Raw genomic sequence first — 20,623 nt, 5'->3', positions numbered from 1 at the left:
TGATTCTACAGAGTGAAACTTTGGCATAGCTTTGGTTAGTGAAAAATCTTATTTTGGAGCAGAAGTATCAACAAGATAATACCTGTGAGTTGTGGAAATTTGTACATAACAACCATAAGGAACAGTTTCCCAACTTATTCAAGTTGGCTAAGCTAGCTATGTACCTGTCCCTGCAGATGGCAAACATTGAAAGGGGAGTTCTCAGCATAGTACAGTATTTATACACAGATAAGGAACATTAAGCTCAGAAACAATCAAGAGATTAATGCTGATACAACTAGAGGCAACATTTTTTAAAGATTATGATTTCAATCAAGCTCTGACAGAGTAGAGGGAGAAAGAGAGACTGATATAGAAATTTTAGGCAAGTATTGAACTATGGCCACTTCCTCCTCCCCCTCCTTTAGTTCTACTCCTCCCTTATTTTGCTGACAAGGGGAGAGCTTTAGATAAAATCCTGGCAGCATTTCTTTGAATGAATTCATTATATAACACACTACAGGGTTGGAAAAAAACCCATTCCTGACTTGTTGATATGTATGGAGGATGTGATCTCAGGCAGTCCAAGGATAGAGGCTTGACCTTTCATCGGAATATCATTGGCTGCATATTACACACATAAAAGAATAATACCTTGGAAATAACATTATAACAATGTTAAAATTTGCCTGGACAGATTTTGCACCAAGAGTGAATTAAATGTTTTAGTTCTAAAATAAAGGATAGCAGATGTGAGATTTAGAAGAATATGTCAGATGAGTGTAGGAACCTGTCAGGATTCAACACAGTTTTAAAACAAAAGAATTGTTTTGCTATTTTAAGCATTCACAAATCATATTTCTAAATATCATTCATCGTAATCATTATTGTATTGATAAATGCAAATAAAACTCTGACTGGAGCATAATTTCTAATCAAAAATGTGTTTGTTAAATCATATATCATTGATAGTATGCAGTTAGTGTCATGATAACCCACATCTGAAAAATTGATGGGAAGATCCCTGCCTCTGTAAGAAAACTGTGTGAATTTTAACTGTGTCAAAATAGATAACTATTTTTTGTTGATTTTTCAATTATTAAAAGTGTCGCTTATCTGCACATATGTATTGTACACTTGTGAACATGTTAACATAAATAACAATAAATAATTGGGATTTCTCAAGAATACCTTAGATGATTCTAATACTCCAAATTGCAAAATAATTATTGGAGGAAAGAAACCAACTAATAATTTCATCCTAAACATTTTTCTTGACAAGAAGAACATCAGTCCCTTCAAGGGGCACTTAATGATTTTCTCAGACTTAATTTGTTAGATTTGACAAGACGAACATCAGTACCTTCAAGGGGCACTTAATGATTTTCTCAGACTTAATTTGTTAGATTTGACAAGATGAACATCAGTACCTTCAAGGGGCACTTAATGATTTTCTCAGACTTAATTTGTTAGATTTGACAAGACGAACATCAGTACCTTCAAGGGGAACTTAATGATTTTCTCAGACGTAATTTGTTAGATTTGGCAAGAAGAACATCAGTACCTTCAAGGGGCACTTAATGATTTTCTCAGACTTAATTTGTTAGATTTGACAAGACGAACATCAGTACCTTCAAGGGGCACTTAATGATTTTCTCAGACTTAATTTGTTAGATTTGACAAGACGAACATCAGTACCTTCAAGGGGAACTTAATGATTTTCTCAGACGTAATTTGTTAGATTTGGCAAGAAGAACATCAGTACCTTCAAGGGGCACTTAATGATTTTCTCAGACTTAATTTGTTAGATTTGACAAGACGAACATCAGTACCTTCAAGGGGCACTTAATGATTTTCTCAGACTTAATTTGTTAGATTTGACAAGATGAACATCAGTATCTTCAAGGGGCACTTAATAATTTTCTCAGACTTAATTTGTTAGAATGGACAAGAAGAACATCAATCCCTTCAAGGGGCACTTAATGATTTTCTCAGACTTAATTTGTTAGATTTGACAAGAAGAACATCAGTACCTTCAAGGGGCACTTAATAATTTTCTCAGACTTAATTTGTTAGATTTGACAAGAAGAACATCAGTCCCTTCAAGGGGCATTTAATAATTTTCTCAGACTTAATTTGTTAGATTTGATAAGAAGAACATCAGTCCCTTCAAGGGGCACTTAATGATTTTCTCAGACTTAATTTGTTAGATTTGACAAGAAGAACATCAGTCCCTTCAAGGGGCATTTAATAATTTTCTCAGACTTAATTTGTTAGATTTGACAAGAAGAACATCAGTCCCTTCAAGGGGCACTTAATGATTTTCTCAGACTTAATTTGTTAGATTTGACAAGAAGAACATCAGTCCCTTCAAGGTGCACTTAACGATTTTCTCAGACTTAATTTGTTAGATTTGACAAGAAGAACATCAGTCCCTTCAAGGGGCATTTAATAATTTTCTCAGACTTAATTTGTTAGATTTGACAAGACAAACATCAGTACCTTCAAGGGGCACTTAATGATTTTCTCAGACTTAATTTGTTAGATTTGACAAGATGAACATCAGTACCTTCAAGGGGCACTTAATAATTTTCTCAGACTTAATTTGTTAGATTTGACAAGAAGAACATCAGTCCCTTCAAGGGGCACTTAACGATTTTCTCAGACTTAATTTGTTAGAATGAACAAGAAGAAAATCAGTCCCTTCAAGGGGCATTTAATAATTTTCTCAGACTTAATTTGTTAGATTTGACAAGAAGAACATCAGTCCCTTCAAGGGGCACTTAATAATTTTCTCAGACTTAATTTGTTAGATTTGACAAGAAGAACATCAGTCCCTTCAAGGGGCACTTAATGATTTTCTCAGACTTAATTTGTTAGATTTGACAAGAAGAACATCAGTCCCTTCAAGGGGCACTTAATGATTTTCTCAGACTTAATTTGTTAGAATGAACAAGAAGAAAATCAGTCCCTTCAAGGGGCATTTAATAATTTTCTCTGACTTAATTTGTTAGATTTGACAAGAAGAACATCAGTCCCTTCAAGGGGCATTTAATAATTTTCTCAGACTTAATTTGTTAGATTTGACAAGAAGAACATCAGTCCCTTCAAGGGGCATTTAATAATTTTCTCAGACTTAATTTGTTAGAATGAACAAGAAGAACATCAGTCCCTTCAAGGGGCATTTAATAATTTTCTCAGACTTAAGTTGTTAGAACTGACAAGAAGAACATTAGCCCCTTCAAGGGGCACTTGATGATTTTCTCAGACTTAATTTGTTAGAATGAACAAGAAGAACATCAGCCCTTCAAGGGGCATTTAATAATTTTCTCAGACTTAAGTTGTTCGAACTGACAAGAAGAACATCAGTCCCTTCAAAGGTCATTTAATAATTTTCTCGGACTTAATTTGTTAGAATGAACAAGAAGAACATCAGTACCTTAAAAGGGGCATTTAATAATTTTCTCAGACTTAATTTGTTAGATTTGACAAGAAGAACATCAGTACCTTAAAAGGGGCATTTAATAATTTTCTCAGACTTAATTTGTTAGAATGAACAAGAAGAACATCAGTCCCTTCAAGGGGCATTTAATAATTTTCTCAGACTTAATTTGTTAGAATGAACAAGAAGAACATCAGTCCCTTCAAGGGGCATTTAATAATTTTCTCAGACTTAAGTTGTTAGAATTGACAAGACGAACATCAGCACCTTCCAAAGGGGCATTTAATAATTTTCTCAGACTTAAGTTGTTAGAACTGACAAGGAGAACATCAGTTCCTTGGATGATTTTCTCAGACTTCGTTTATTAGAGGTGAACTGTTTGTTTGTAAATTATAACTTTTTGATAAGTATATGAATTTTCCTCTCACAAGGACCTAAATTCAAGGTCTGACATGTTTTTGTCCTAAGTTTAGAATGGGTTCTTTATTATTTACAATACATTGGTGATATTTATGTTATGTTTGCTCCATTTGGATAGTCTTTATTAGTCTTTTGATACTGTTTTTGTTAGTCCTTCTAATTCATGGAAAAAATTATATTTTTGGTTTATTTGCAGGGTTTCTGTGCAAGAAAACATTGATTTAATCAAGCTGCAACGTGAGGTCAAAGAAAAATCCACCAAACTACTAACTTTGCAGGAGAAGTACAGTGTGTTGGAAGAGGTACATTAGGTTATGATTTATATTGAACTTTGTTGTTTGTTTACAATGGGTTTTTATTTGGTATTCATCTAGAAACAGGACAAATAAATCAGTTTTACATTTTGTTTTAATCCTTTTTTGAATCCTTGTTTAATCCAGTTTAAATCCTTGTTTTAATCCTGTTTTAATTGTTTATTTCATAATTTCTGCACATAATGTTTACATCATTATTAGTATTTTAAGCAATGAGTCCTCATTATGGTTTTGGACAAAATTCTGTTAACAGTACAAAATGATTCTTAGAAAGTCATATTAACATTTGTACAAATATCCATCAAAATAACATAAATTTGATGATAAACTTTCAAAAATTCAAATCTTAAATTTAACACCTTAGTAAAATAACAGCATATGTATCTGTAAATATGCACTGCAGATGGTGTACAGTGCAGATATGGGTGAGTGGCAAGTTTAGGTGAAACTTCATGTGAACAATGTGTTCAGTGTTTGTTGTCGTTTTCTTGTTTTACATTTTCAAGTGAAAGATTTGTATTAATTTGTCATAAAATTATGCCAAATATTAACATGGGCCACCACAGATGTAACTTGAAGGGAAGAACTTAGCCCAGTTCATGTGAGGCTCCAGTAGGATTTCCATTGCTATTTTGAAGTATGTTTGTGAACTAAATAATTGTGTAGTTACTGTTTATGATAAAATGTACAATACTGGACATATGAGGGGATTTAATAGAGAGATACCATTGAATGGTGGTCAGAAACTGGATAGAATCTGGATAACCTTTCAGTTTATCATTAGGAAATGCACTTTTAAGTCACCATACCCCAACTACAGCAGCTTAACTTTATGTCTAGAGTTAAATTTAGGTACTAAATCCAGCAATTTTTGATTGAAAAAAATGTAACTTTTAAGACATTTTCATGAAATGGGTCCTGAGGAACAGTACAACTTTAAATTTTATAGCGTATTGATGTAACTGATTATATAATGACATCATTCAAAGTATATAAATTTGACTTATTTGTCACATTTCATTGACTTAAGTAACATTCTAGATCTATAGCAGTTGAACATGTTATCAAACATAGTCATCTAGTTTTTCTCTCTCTGATATGCAGTTAGATCCCGCAGCTTCAGTATAGATGATTTGTCATCAGATGTTATCAAACAGTCATCTAGTTTTTCTCTCTCTGATATGCAGTTAGATCCCCCAGCTTCAGTATAAGATGATTGTCATCAGATGTTATCAGACATAGTCATCTAGTTTTTTTCTCTCTGATATGTAATTAGCTCCCCCAGCTTCAGTATAAGATGATTTGTCATTAGACTCACAAAATGTTTCACTTGTGTTTATCTCAGAAAGTTTATGCTGAGCATGTAAACATTGTATTTTCTTTAAACTGAGAATAAAAAGTCAACCCTTTGCATAATGGACATTTTTAATCAGGCACTGAGATGCTTTTATTCATTATCTGTCAATTATTAAGCTTTTACTGATCGCACCTGGCAAGGTTTTAAATGTAGGAAATCTTGTTTCCATATTTGGTGGTTCCTGAACTTGACCTTTTATTTGTCAGTACATAGCTACTTGTGTGCTGAGGTGTCACAAAGCACTATTAGATACATACATGCTATTAGATACATACATGCTATTAGATACATACATGCTATTAAATACATACATGCTAATTTTTCATTGTACAAGTCAATACTTTTTGACCTGGATGCCTGGGCTTTGTCTTAAACTCTGATCTGACTTGCATATGAATTATATAATTGAAAATGCTTTAAGTACCAGTAATACTGTGATTTTGAAATGTAATCGAAAATTTGAAAACTATTTAAATAGCTGTCCCAATTTTTGTTAGCTTCCCATTTCAATAAATTGTTATAAACTAATATGACTGTTTTTATACATGATAATTTTTATCATTATTTTGTATGCATTTGTATGTCCATGTATTGTCTTATTTCTCCAACATCAAATATAAGGAAACATTTTAAGACTTCACAATTCATGGGCCATGTAGTACTTATGGCCTATACCTTATAGTGTACTGTACTTTTGTTCATGGGCCATGTAGTACTTATGGTCTATACCTTATAGTGTACTGTACTTTTGTTCATGGGTCATGTAGTACTTATGGTCTATACCTTATAGTGTACTGTACTTTTGTTCATGGGTCATGTAGTACTTATGGTCTATACCTTATAGTGTACTGTACTTTTGTACATGGTCCATGTAGTACTTTGGTCTATACCTTATAGTTTACTGTACTTTTGTACATGGGTCATGTAGTACTTACGGCCTATACCTTATAGTGTACTGTACTTTTGTACATGGGTCATGTAGTACTTTGGTCTATACCTTATAGTGTACTGTACTTTTGTACATGGGTCATGTAGTACTTACGGCCTATACCTTATAGTGTACTGTACTTTTGTACATGGGCCATGTAGTACTTATGGTCTATACCTTATATTGTACTGTACTTTTGTACAGCATATCATTTATTCCAACAAAAAATGTGGACAAATTTTCCTTTGCTCATATATTTTTTTTTAACCGTGCCACATTTTTCTTGATCACACTTTATATTGATTTACAAGTATACTATTTGAAGCACTTAAGCAATTACATGTACATCTTGTACATCGTTGTTGTTGAACCAACAAATGGATGTAATCCAGATTAACTACCAGAATGTTCAGTGAATATCTAAATAATACCGTAGATTTAAGCACATAACAATCATGTACTCCCAAGAATGTCCCTATGTTAAAATTTTACCTTTATGCATTAAAAATTATGGATTAAACATGTTTATGGAAACAAAAATATTAGAACTGTTGATAAGAATTTAATAAATTGAGTGTTTTACTCCCTGATTTGGAACTAATTGCAATTTTTGAAATAGTGTATTCTCTGAACATGCAATGATAACAGACTGTGTCTTAATCATGAAAATGTTAACCATGCCTTTGAGATTATGTGAAATGGCTTAGTGACCAAGACTAAACAAGGAATCATTGATTACATGGTACTCTTTGAATTAATATTCTTGAAATGAACAAGTACTGTCATTTCATACATAGATTGTAGATTGGACTGTGCATACAACTGGAGAAATATGCCGGCAACTTTGGACAATATGCTTAAAATTAATTTCTTTTTGTATTTGAACACATTTTTCATAATTTCTCAGTGCATTTTTTTGGAGATATTGTTTGCATAATATTTGTAATTATGCAGCTTATATAGAGCTCTGTATTAAGGAGTCAGTTCATTCTGTCCCCCAATATGAAAATGCCAGGGCAGAAATGATCCATCTGTGTGAGAATCCTGGGGAATTCGCTGGCCATCTTTCCTTGGACACAGCATATTAAATACAGGCTTTCTTAGCCTTTATGCTTTTGTTTTACATGCATGTGAAGGAGCTGTTTTGGCTCAGTGGTTAAGGAGTCAGACTCTTTGATTCCTATATTTGGAACAGCCAGGATTGGCCACCATGGTGTGTCTTTAATCACTTTACTCACAGCGTGATATACCATCAATACTTGCTTATAAGTCAAGTCCAACCGCAAACTTCACAGGCCCCAATTTTCTGTTCCATAATGCACAGCATATCTGGTTCTGTGCAGGTTTTTTTTAGGTGTGATCAGTGGAACAAACAACATAGATCCTGGTCATCTGGTGCATGAGAGTCTATGTTGTTTGGGTTAGCCTTGTAAGCTATAAGGTTTAAGGTATAAACGGTAACTTTAAAAGAAGTATTGCCATGACATAAAACATCAACACTATACCAGACCATTCATTTGGTATATAGCTGCATTTCCTTAGCAAAGAAATAAAAAATGGCATAACATAATTTTGTTACTGTATGCCAGTCATGAGAAAAAGGGGCATGGAATCAGAATGGGTGGGGATGATAAAGATTGGGCATGGAATCAGAATGGGTGGGGATGATAAAGATTGGGCATGGAATCAGAATGGGTGGGGATGATAAAGATTGGGCATGGAATCAGAATGGGTGGGGATGATAAAGATTGGGCATGGAATCAGAATGGGTGGGGATGATAAAGATTGGGCATGGAATCAGAATGGGTGGGGATGATAAAGATTGGGCAGAAAATTTAGCATTTAATTAAGGGATGGTGTGCATTTGAATAATTAATCATCTAAATAATGTGGGGTGTTTTCCAGTACATTTGTCATCATCCACTCTTATCTTGATATGAACAATCTGGTGAAGAAGTTACCTTGGTAAAGCAAAACGTGAAACAAACATACACTCCCTGCCCAAATATTGCTCCAAAACATTTGTGTTTTTTATTTACCTAGAAATGTGTTGTTGACCCAATTAAAGAATCAAGACAATCAACTGAACACAGTGCAAATTTACCTTTAGTGAAGATGAGTTTGGTTATCAGAACACCCACATTATCAAATATAAATAATGCTTTTTTATTGCCAGACTGAACAATCTGGTGAAATTTGGTGGTGAGACCATCATTTACATGTTACTTGTTGGAAGAAAACAAGGTCATAATATTATTTACAAAGTAGTTCAGTCTAGGATTGCAGTTTTAATGCTCTGTTGCAGCATAAGTGCTGTCTTGGTTTCTATCAAATTGATTTTATTTCTGCCAATAAATTGCAAGTATTCTAAAAAAATAAGATTTAAATTACAGAATTTGCGAACAATCAAGCGCAGTCATGACAATGTGTTGGTGGAGATGGAAAACTTGAATATCCAGTTAAAAGAAGAACAGAATAAAAATTTGGAACTTCATAATGAACTAAAACTGGGCTCAGCAAATCAGAGGAAGATGATAGAGGTATGTACTACTGATTAGATAGTTTTTCATGAAATCATTTTTATGTATTTAGAAGGCATCATGATTTTGTGTTAGCATCTTTTAGTTTGTTATCCCACACATTTATTAGATTTGACATTTAATTTTTTCATAGATTGGTCAAGGTTTACTCTGATCATGTCACCCCATGTTCAGTATTTATATAAGTGGTGGATACACCCTATTGAAAACATGGCATTCATTGATACTGTGGATGATTGAGGAATAGCATGAGCTGGTATAGTTAAATGATTTTGTATTTGAAATAGATATATCTCCTAATGCATATTTATTGTGTTTTTATTTAGTTATCAGCCCTCCACCTGTATGTAATATACATAATATATAGCCAGGACCATCACTGGTCAGATAAAAGTCAAAGAACTTTCAGGAAAATTAGGGAAAGGTCAGGGATATGCTAATTTAGGTCAGTGGAAAGGAATGTTTAGTCAGAGTAAAGGATTTTTTTCAGCAAAATTATAATTCAGATGAAATCATGTGGAATTGTGTTGTTTGATGCTCATGACTAGGATTGTATTCTTATCAATGATTTAGTATGAGCTTCAGTGCAAAGTGTTTGGAATAACCTCTGAATTTATTGTCATTTTGCCATGAATTGAACAAAAAATGTAAGAACTGTCCTAATGCAGTTATTTTCCAATTCTGTTGACTCTTGGTTACCTTGCATTGCAATGTTATAAGGTAACAAGAATTAGAAAACATACAGGGTGTAGCACCCCATGCTGCATGAGCAAATTTACTATCTTATTTGTCTGCTTTTGTCTTATTACTAATATAACTCTATCATTGAATGTTGGCCTATCATTGGGCATTACTATCTGTCAGTGAATATGGGCTTTTCATTGGACTTTACTATCTGTCAATGAATGTGAACCTATCATTGGGCATTGTTATCTGTCATTAAATGTTGGCCTATCATTGGGCATTGCTATCTGTTACTGAATGTGGGCCTATCATTGGTCATTGCTCTCTGTCATTGAATGTGGGCCTATCATTGGGCATTGCTATCTGTCACTGAATGTTGGTCTATCATTGGGCATTGCTAGCTGTCAATGAATATGGACCTATCATTGGGCATTGCTATCTGTCATTGAATGTGGGCCTTTCATTGGGCATTGCTATCTGTCATTCACTGTGGGTCTATCATTGGGCATTGCTATCTGTCAGTGAATGTGGGACTGTCATTGGGCATTGCTATCTGTCATTGAATGTGGGCCTGTCATTGGGCATTGCTATCTGTCATTGAATGTGGGCCTATCATTGGGCATTGCTATCTGTCATTGAATATAGGCCTATCATTGGGCATTGCTTTCTGAACATAACTAGATTTGTGTTTGCAAATTACAACAAAACAAAAAAATGTTTGAAAATCTAAAAAGGTCATGTTCGTATGCTTAGAAATAAGCTGGATAGTTAATTTTCTCAGAAATCCATTGTCAGCTTGTTCTTAGTTAAACCTCGTGCCATATTTAATTAGCATATGGGTTTTGGAGGGATGTGACTGTGGCTTTCATATTCAAAACAGGAATAAAATGTTTATTCAGTTAACTGGAATAGAACATGTGACATATAATGGTTCTCTTGAACATGACAAATATCACAGTTGTGATGCTACTGGATAAATAAGATTACAAACATCTGTAAACCCCACCCCCTTTCCATTGCCAGCATAACATGTCAAACAAATTCTGCTCTGAATACTTGAGATCTTATGCACTGACATAACATTATTGTTTCATCGGACTCTCTCCTCTCATGCCATATGCACATTTTCACTCATAACAGCAGAAGTTTTTTGGAGTTTGTTATTTTTAAATATGTTGATGTTGTTTGTTTAAATGATCTCTCAGCTGACCTCTGTGAAATAGAGGCAAGCTATTGTACTACCCTTAGTATTGTACTACCCTCAGTATTGGTTGCATTTAGATCAAGTTTTGCACATTGCATGAATGTTCTTTTACCTGAAATCAAAAAATTTGGTGAGGGAATGCATCTTGATGAGTAGTACTACAGCATAGGTCACCACGTGTGCCTCACTGACGTTTTTAAAAGTGTGTATTCTAAGTTTATTTCTCAAGCTATGTACATGCAAGAGTCATCAAACTATATCATGTCTGTGGGGCCCCGAGTGGCCGACTGGTCTAAAGTGCTCTCCGTTACGGATCACTGCCATCTCACCTCTGTCTGCGCCGGTTCGAGTCTCAGATTCAGCCAATGTGGGTATGTGAGAAAGCTTGCCAGTAGCTTCTCGTGGGTCGGTGGTTCTTTTCGGGTCTTCCCGGGTTCTTCCTCCACCAATAATACTGGCCGCCATGTATAGCCTATCGTGTGCTGAAAAATGGCATTAAACTCCACATCAACAACAATATCATGTCTGTTAGTACCACACCCTTACCAAAAGAGAATATCACTGTGTTCTATATTTCACATTTTACTGACGTAGGTTTTGGTTTTGCATGAGCTCAAGATTTTGAGGGATGCATTGTGATTACATCCTCATCATAAAGTTGGTAACTGTGACCTATCATTCATGCTTCATTGACTCGATCAATTTGTGTTTTAAGATATTTCTCATGCTACGTGACTTTATACCTATTAATTAGTTCTACACCATTACAGTGGTTGTTGTTGTTGTAGGGTTTAATGCCATTTTTCAGCACATGATATACTATACATGGCAGCCAGTACTAATGGTGGAGGAAGAACCCGGGAAAACCTCGGAAAGAACCACCGACCCACGAGAAGCTACTGGCAAGCTTTCTCACATACCCACATTTGCCGAATCCGAGACTCGAACCCATGCAGACAGAGGTGAGATGGCAGTGATCCGTAATGGAGAATGCTTCAGACCACTTGGCCAATTGGGGCCCCCCATTACAGTGGAAAAAGGTTATGGTAACCTACATTTTACATTTTATTGTCTATGTTAAGCTTTTCATTGATCTCATAATAAATTGGTTTTTAGTGAAGGGGATGCATTTTTGTGTGTACTACACCCTCATCACAAAAGTAAATCACTGTGACCCATATTTTGCATCACTCTTGGGTTCCCTCTCAAGCACTGTTTATGGCAGAGAGGTGTCCAGATTATTAATGTTTTATAGACTACCCACCTTTGGAGTTTTTGTCAGTACTGATTGGCCTTACTACAAGAATGGCCACACAGTTAGCTGTTTGTGGCATATTTTCTCAACACTGTCTGCATTGCTGATTGAGCTTGTTTAGCTGTGCCGTATTTTCTCCAAACTGTTTGAGGTGCTGATTCAGCTAGTTTTGCTGTGGCATAATTTTTCTACCCTGTCTGCATTGCTGATTGAGCTTGTTTAGCTGTGCCATATTTTCTCTACACTGTCTGAGATGCTGATTCAGCTTGTTTTTTGGCTGTGGCATATTTTCTCTACACCGTCTGAGATGCTGATTCAGCTAGTTTTTTGGCTGTGGCATGTTTTCTCTACACTGAGATGCTGATTCAGCAAGTTTGGCTCCACCAAAAGATGGCAACCATAACAGTGTTACCCAGTGTATGAGGACAAATCAGAAAGGGTCAAGGTCTGAACTACATACAACTGTCCAAAAATTGCACATTGGGTGGAATAAAAAGGTTAACAAGGGGCCCAAGAGTAGATGACATCAGCGGGCTGTGAACTATACACATAAAATCAGTTTTTGATTGATTGCCATGAAATGCTGGAAAAGATCATTAAATAACCAACTGTTCTGAAAGACATAGAGCATGAGGACATTCTCATCACTGGCAATTAGCTCATTGTTAATTCACACCTAGCCTTAGTACTACCACTTTCTGGAAAGTAATTAAGTCTGTATCTACAAGAGGTATGCCTGGGAAGCATTCCAGAAACCACTCAGGATGAGTCAAAGGCTGTTCAGCTGCTCTTTTTCACCAACAGATCAGTGCATCACATAGAAAGAGATTTAGTCAGAAATGAGCGGCTGTTAGTGGTCACTAAAAACTCATATTGGCTAGCATGTCTGGTGACATTTAAAAATCCAGTGAGGAATCTGACCAGTGGCCTGTTATATCTAGATGACCCTTGCCTTTAATAAGCTGATGTAAAAGCTAAACTGACAATGCCCTCAGATTGCCTCTGATTCTGAAAAATAGCCATTAGATTCCTGCTGTTCATTTTGAATTCTTCCCTTATTCATAAATTATATTAAATTTAAAAAGTGGCAGCCATGGTATTTCAGTTGGTAGAGCATCAGCCTCCTAATTCAAGGGTCATGGGTGTGATACTTGCCCATGCCATCCTTGATAAACTGCCTAGGTGTGCACATGGAAAGGTCACTTAGCTCTTATAACCTCAGAATGATATATAGGTAATAATGTGTTAAAAATGTCATTAACACCCAAAATAAAAGAGGGAATATATCTTATATTTAAGAAAGTATAAGCTTTCTCCTATCAGTCAGAATATTTGTGAAAAAGATTGGATTTGGAATATTGAATGAAATGTTGGTTCTCTACATGGGCTTTTTGGTTTCGTTACAGACACAAGAACAGGTTGGATACTTGCAGAAGGAGATTGCTATTCTGAAAGAAGCCAATGAAAAGCTTGTCAGCAGGTATACATTTTGTACAATAGACTGTGATACAGAACTTGTTTGACATCAAACTTGTACTTGCACTCTGGTTAAAGTCAGTCTGATATTTAGAGTACCAATCAATATTTCAGTGGTAAAGGTCTGTACTGAACAACGATCATTCTCTGATTCTATTTAAAAATATATATTAATAAATTTCAATATCCTCTCTTCAAGTGTAATTCAGTATACAAAAAAATACTTTACAGTCATTTTGTTTTGTAGACTTCTATTTCTTACAAAAAATGATCACTAAATGTAGGCTGATATATTGGAAATTGCAGAATATATGATCAGACCAGCAAATTCAAACTCCCGATTATATATGTATAAATTTTAATAGATTGTTATGTCATTACTTTAGATATCCAGAACCCTTAATTTTCTGGACACCACATTATCATAATTAATAATAATTTTCAAACATGCATTAAATTTCCATTCATCTACTATGGTTTTTTTCTAAAGTCACAGAAAGAAATAAGTTAGAACTAAGAAATGTTTTATCTGTACTCAAAAAAAAATATTATTGGAGAACTAATTCAAACTTAAATTTGTTTTGGTTCTAAATTTTGTCGTGTTGAATGATCAATGTGTAATGCTTGATGATAGCTTGCTGATCAAGAACATGGTGAATTATTCCTACATTAGGTCTATAATAAGAAAAATCAGATTCAGTTTTTAAACACTACTTATTCCAGTTGGATAGGGGCAGTGAAACTTTATATTAGTATGTAAAAGTCTGCAAAATATGTATGCTGTTCTGGATTGGGGGCTGGGATGGAGTAAAATGATTGAATAGACTGTGCAGATATTCATTATGGCACATAACTGGTTGTCAATAGATGTCCACTTTGTATGACCATGTAATGTTTTCAAGTTGTCTTCAACAGACCTTTAATTTTTAAACTTGTAATTCTAATCAGTCAGAACATACCAACACATCAGTCTCTATTCCATTTAAGATATTCAATTATTAAAAGTAGGTGATGAAAACTCATGCACATCAGACAGAAAATATATGATGAAACAATGTTTGAAGTATATACAACTTGAAAGGCATAACAAGTATATGAACAAGTATGACCTGTTAATCAGAGGGACACATCTTTTATATGGCTTTATGTGTTACTTCAGGTCAGCTGTCCAGCTGCAAATTTACTGCAAAGAGCTTGCATTTTGCTGCTATAAGGCAGTGTCTGTCTCTGAGTAAGAGAACCATGGCATGTATGATATTGAACTAAAGTTGCACACCACATCTGAATTGCAATAATTCCTGGCATTATTGTATTTTTAAACTATAAGGAACAGACCTTCATGTTGTTTAAAATATTTTTATTCATCTTTGTTTACTCTTACCCACTGGGCTGTGATGGAGTAATGCATTTTTTATATCCTCGATGCTGTTCATTTTAAATTGGTAGGGTGATGCAGACAAACAGGAGGGTAAGTGAATACTATAGTAACCGAGGTTAGATATGAGTAAGTACCATTTCAAACGTGACATGTTATACTAATAATTTTAATGCGAGTATTTAGCACTTCATGTTACAATTTTATAGTGCCTTTGACCTTGAGAAAGAGCGAGAATGGCGTCAGAGAGAGAATGCCCTCAGGGTCCAGATAGCTCAACTGGAGGCTACACTGAAAGCCGATCTTGGAGAGAAGGGAGGCATCATAGATAGATATGCCAGAGAAAAGGGTAAGGAAAACATGTTAATTTGAATCGGTATACCTGTGAGACATTAATGTTGCAGTTGCTATCTAATTCATAGGATGGAGTTGGGTCTTTTAGCTGATAATTTTAATGATTAATGAAATTTTACAAAGTACCAGGAGATCTCATACTGTGAAAAATAAATGTTGAATTAGTAACACAGCATTTTAACAATTGAATTATAAATGTTGAATTAGTAATACAGCATTTTCACAGATGAATTATAAATGAAATGGAGGTAGTTATATTGCTGCACCAATAACCTAATTCTTAAAAAAAGATTCTGAAAAGATACCAAAAATATTTTGGTTTTCTTCTTGGTATACTCTGGCCAAAACATAACAAACATGTCCTTTACAAAGATTTAAAGTTGATGAGTTGCCATAGAAGGGTGTACTCTGTGCACAAGTTGAACCTTGTAAAGTTGTTGTTGACTTAATAAAGATGGGTGTAATGCAGAGTGAGTTTGATGAGTGAATTTTCTGAAAGATTGCCATCTTTTTAAATTTTTTCATTGTATTTGTTGAGCTCACTTTGGCAAAAAATTGAGATAACAATCAGTTTGCTGTCATTGTGCATGTCCATCCACATTCTGTATTAAAATCAGAAGAGCATAGTGGATGACCTGTTGTCTGTTATCCATCATCCGTCATTTGTTGTGTGTCATCCTTCCATTATTTTTGTTATTGCTGCTCCTAAACTAATTGGAGGGCTGCCATGAAACGTGAAACACATTCATCCAGAGGTCTACCAAAACATCCAGTATGACCACCACAGTGGCCATCTTTAAAATCTTAATCCTTCTGTGTGGATGACCATGTCAGAATGGGTTTTCATTAAAATACTTCTTATGATGTCTAGTTAGTCTTAAATGAAAGCGGTGTCAATCTGAAGTCCAATATAGCTGCAACAGCAGCAATCTTAAAAATCTTGTTATAGCTACTTTTTCACCAGATGACCTAGTTGGTCTTAAATGAAAATGGTGCCACTTCGAAAACCTTTATGGCCACCACAGCAGCCATCTTGAAAATCTTGTTATTGCTACTCCACCTGTATAGACGGGCTGAAAGGCTTTTTATGTCTGATTGATCCAAAATGACATCCAAATATAGCCACCACAGCAGCCATATTGAAAATCTTGTTATTTTTACATTTCCTGAACGGAAAGTCATATAAATATTGGGTTTTCACCAGAAGCTTCTCATGGTATCTGCTCTTAAACGGAACTTGTGCTGATCTGATATCAAGTGTGGTTGCCACAGTGGCCATCTTGATAAACTTATTGCTACTCCTCCTAGGTGGACAACGGGTTTTTATCTTATGATATCCAGTTTGTTCTAATGAAAATGATGCTGATCTGATATCCAGTATGACCATTAAAGCAGCCATCTTGAAAATCTTGTCATTGCTACTCCTCCTGAATGGAAAGACATATTAAGATGGAAATTTTCACCAGAAGACTACAGGTGGTGTCTAGTTAGTACTAAATTAAAGTGGTACCAGTCAGACAGACATTATAGCTACAACTTTGGCCATTTTGAAAATGTTGTTATCGCTACACCTCCAGAATGGATTGTGTTATTGACATGGGGTTTTCACTAAAAGACTTCTTATTTTGTCTAGTGGCTCATAAATGAAAATGGTGCCATCAGACATCCAAAATGACCACCATGGCAGCCATCTTGATAATCTTTTTTCTGCTACTTGTCCTAAATGGATGATCATATTGTCATGGGTTTTCACTAATAGACTTTTTATGATATCTAGTTGCTCCTAAATGAAAATGGTGCCCCTCCAACATTTATTATGGCCACCATTGCAGTCATCTTAAAAATCTTTTTATAACTACTTGTCTTAAGTAGATGTTTTTATGAACATGAGGTTTTCACTGGAAGCGATATAATGATGTCAAGTTGCCTCTAAATGAAGATGGTGCTAATCTGACATCCAGTAAGACTGTCTTATCACCATCTGATTTTTTTTAAATTCCTGATTGGATTGATATATCAACATTGGGTTTCAGTGAAAGACTTCTTTAGATGTCTAGTTCATCATAAATGAAAATGGTGCCAGCGTCAAACATCCAGTATGGTGGTTATCTTGAAAATGAATACATCTGATGAATACTGTGAATTATAACACAAAGACAGATTTTTATCCAAGAAATATTACTTACAGATTTAACCAAACTTAGCATGGGGTTTGATGTTGTGTGAGACAAGTTCAAGGTAAAATGCCATGATAAAGAATTTTCTGTTCGTACAAGTATCTTGTGAGCATTTCAATTTAAACATAAGAAAATTGTTGTTACCAAATTTTGTATTGTTCAAGAATATCAAAGATTTATCAACAAGCAGCAAAAAGAAGGAATGGTCTTATCTTGGACTCCTGAAAAGTCTTGTTAGGCCAGTATAGCATGAGTCCCTTCAAGGGACTCTTCTGATTTACATATTTCTGTCTTCCAGAGATGCATGAAAAGTTACAAGATGAGTTTAGAGAACTTCAGCTGCAGCATTTCCAAGTGAAAGAACAGTATGATGATCTGATGGAGAAAATGAAATTTTTCACCAAGGTAGCATAGCAACAGCTTCCATAGCAACAGATACAAATGCACATTGAATATAGTTTACAGACTTTTTGATAATGGGTTAGAAGTTTTGAAATCCTTAAAACATATATCCAAAGATATGGCGAGGGTATCCAGAGTAACTGCTTGTCCTTGAAATTAGGTCTTTGGTGAGGTATATATGCAAGTTATTTCGCTTTGTTTCTTATCCAGCAGATCATATTGCATTGCTTGGGTCTAGATTCTTGAGTGGTTATCAGAAACAATTCACCATTATTTATTTTTCAATATACTTCTGTTCTTTATTTTAATATGAGGAAATATTCAATTTGAAGACTAAATTTGCTGTATATATCTAAAAATCTATCTGGCCAGACAGACTGGCTACTGATTTTTTTGTGCCAGTGCACTTTGAAATTAGCTGGCATTGAACTTGCAAACTGGTTATAATTTCACTCTGCAGTTTCTGGTGAGTGCAGAGATGAACTGTAATGCATCCCCCCACTGAATTATTGGGAGCAGTAAAGACTACGTCTTGCTTAGACTGTATTCTGTTCAATGGAATTTTCAGATGGAAGATGGGTGTGAGCTTTCAGTGGGGGTGCTAGACGTTTTTTGATAACAAAAGGTCACTGTGATCTACATTTCGCATTTTACTGACTTAAGGTTGCACATTTATCTCTCATGACCACAGGATTTGTATCACCCCGCATACACATTGTTTTGTGTGAATCATTAAACTTGGTGAGGGGATGCATCTTAATGAGTGCTATACTCTCATCACAAAAAATAGGTCATAGTGACCAATAATTCACACTTCATTGACTTTGGTTAGATATTATATTTTAAGTTTTTCTTCTTCCCAAGCACTGTACATGCTAATTTAATGAAACTTGATTGAATACATCTTAAAAGAAGGTCACTATGACCATCCTCTCACATTGTACATGCTTTGGTTTAAGTTTTTGCACTTGTGACCTTATAGATTTTTTGTATACTATGTATGTACTATCCTATCTAGAATTATTGGAGTTGATGAAGTAATGCATCTTGCTTAGTACTACATTCTTATGGTCCATATTTTATGCTTTATTAGTTTTGGTAGTTTTTTTTATTTGATTTCATCAGACTTATAAGAAAGTAGCTCACAGTACCCTATATTTCATCTTTTTTTGTGACTCTGGTTAAGTTTTTTGTTTAGCTTATGGCTCCCTGAGCTTTATGGATGATATATGGATAATATCCAACTTAGAATCATGATGCATCTTGATATTACTTAACCCTTATTATAATAGACCCTTATTATAATAGACCCTTATTATAATAGGAGGTCTCAGTGACCAATATTTCAAACTTCACTGTCTTTGCTGAAATTTTTTTGTTACAATTCAGTCATCAGTGCTGTTTATGCTTGAATCATGAAACTTGATAATTGGATGCATCTCAGATGGTACTACAGTTTCACAACCAAAGAAGGTTACTGTAACCAACATTTTATACTTTTTTAACATTGGTGAGGTATTTGTGTTTAGCTCATGACCAGATCTTTCCATCCTAGTCTACACAGAAGATTCTTTCCATTGGAGTAGGAATAAATGTTTATTTGGTGGTTGACTTTGCATATTAATGACTATGCATACTATACTGTCATGGTTGACCATCAACAGGTTAACCGCATATTATACACATGAATAATTAGGTATTTTGTGTGAGACCACAGCTGTTTTGTTTCTGATCAAGGTAAATGCAGAATTAGATCTATTATTGTATTAGTAATGTTGGTCGTATTGACTGTTACTCCAAGGTTACCAAAAGCCTGTGACTTCCACCCAGTAAAATGTGGTATAGGCTATACAATGATAAATGCTTTTGAAGCTGCTTTTATGAACAATGATTTGAAGTTTATAACAAGAACAAGAATTATATCTGGTTTTATAAGTTCATTATGCTACCTGTCATTTAATATAAAAGGATTGTTCTTTTTATTGTTTTATATCTTTTATGCCATGTCAGCATGATCAGTACTTTGTAGGTCATGATCAGTTTAGTATGAATTTATTTTCTGCTCAATAATTAATGTTTTCAGTGGTCACATTAAAACTGGTTGAATGATACAAGATACTAGTTTTTACAGTTTTGTAATTAATAAACTTAAATTTAACTGATTTATACTTTATTAAATGGACTTTTGTTCAATATTTATCTAAACTTGCTCGTAATGATAATTGGGGTTGAAATTATGTATATCACCATCCTTTTTATAATGCCAGTTTTGTCTATGGATGAATATTGGCATGATAAGAAGTGTGGATGAATATTGGCATGATAAGAAGTGTGGATGAATATTGGCATGATAAGAAGTGTGGATGAATATTGGCGTGATAAGAAGTGTGGATGAATATTGGCGTGATAAGCAGTGTGGATGAATATTGGCATGATAAGAAGTGTGGATGAATATTGGCGTGATAAGAAGTGTGGATGAATATTGGCATGATAAGAAGTGTGGATGAATATTGGCGTGATAAGAAGTGTGGATGAATATTGGCATGATAAGAAGTGTGGATGAATATTGGCGTGATAAGAAGTGTGGATGAATATTGGCGTGATAAGAAGTGTGGATGAATATTGGCGTGATAAGAAGTGTGGATGGATATTGGCATGATAAGAAGTGTGGATTGTATCAGCACATCAGCAGATGAGATGCAAGGTTCTACAGAAT

The 20,623-nt window shown here is 34.7% G+C and overlaps 1 protein-coding gene across 4 annotated transcripts in view; it reads left to right on the top strand.

Moving 5' to 3' along the window:
* The window catches only part of LOC149779856 (protein fantom-like), a 197,238-nt gene that overhangs the window by 48,667 nt on the left and 127,948 nt on the right, over positions 1-20,623 (top strand). For all 4 annotated transcript variants that reach the window (XM_089936526.1, XM_089936527.1, XM_089936524.1 and 1 more), the window contains exons 11-15: positions 4,038-4,143; positions 8,834-8,980; positions 13,530-13,603; positions 15,184-15,323; positions 17,804-17,910. In XM_089936526.1, the coding sequence (XP_089792652.1) occupies positions 4,038-4,143; positions 8,834-8,980; positions 13,530-13,603; positions 15,184-15,323; positions 17,804-17,910 (574 nt within the window). The remainder of the gene's footprint in view (positions 1-4,037; positions 4,144-8,833; positions 8,981-13,529; positions 13,604-15,183; positions 15,324-17,803; positions 17,911-20,623) is intronic.

The sequence above is a fragment of the Sinohyriopsis cumingii genome, chromosome 16, assembly GCF_028554795.1.
Source record: "Sinohyriopsis cumingii isolate HCF-2022 chromosome 16, ASM2855479v2, whole genome shotgun sequence".
In the NCBI taxonomy this organism is placed as follows: Eukaryota; Metazoa; Mollusca; class Bivalvia; order Unionida; family Unionidae; genus Sinohyriopsis; species Sinohyriopsis cumingii.
Note: the sequence above shows the minus strand (reverse complement) of the source record. Positions and strands in the feature narration are given on the sequence as shown.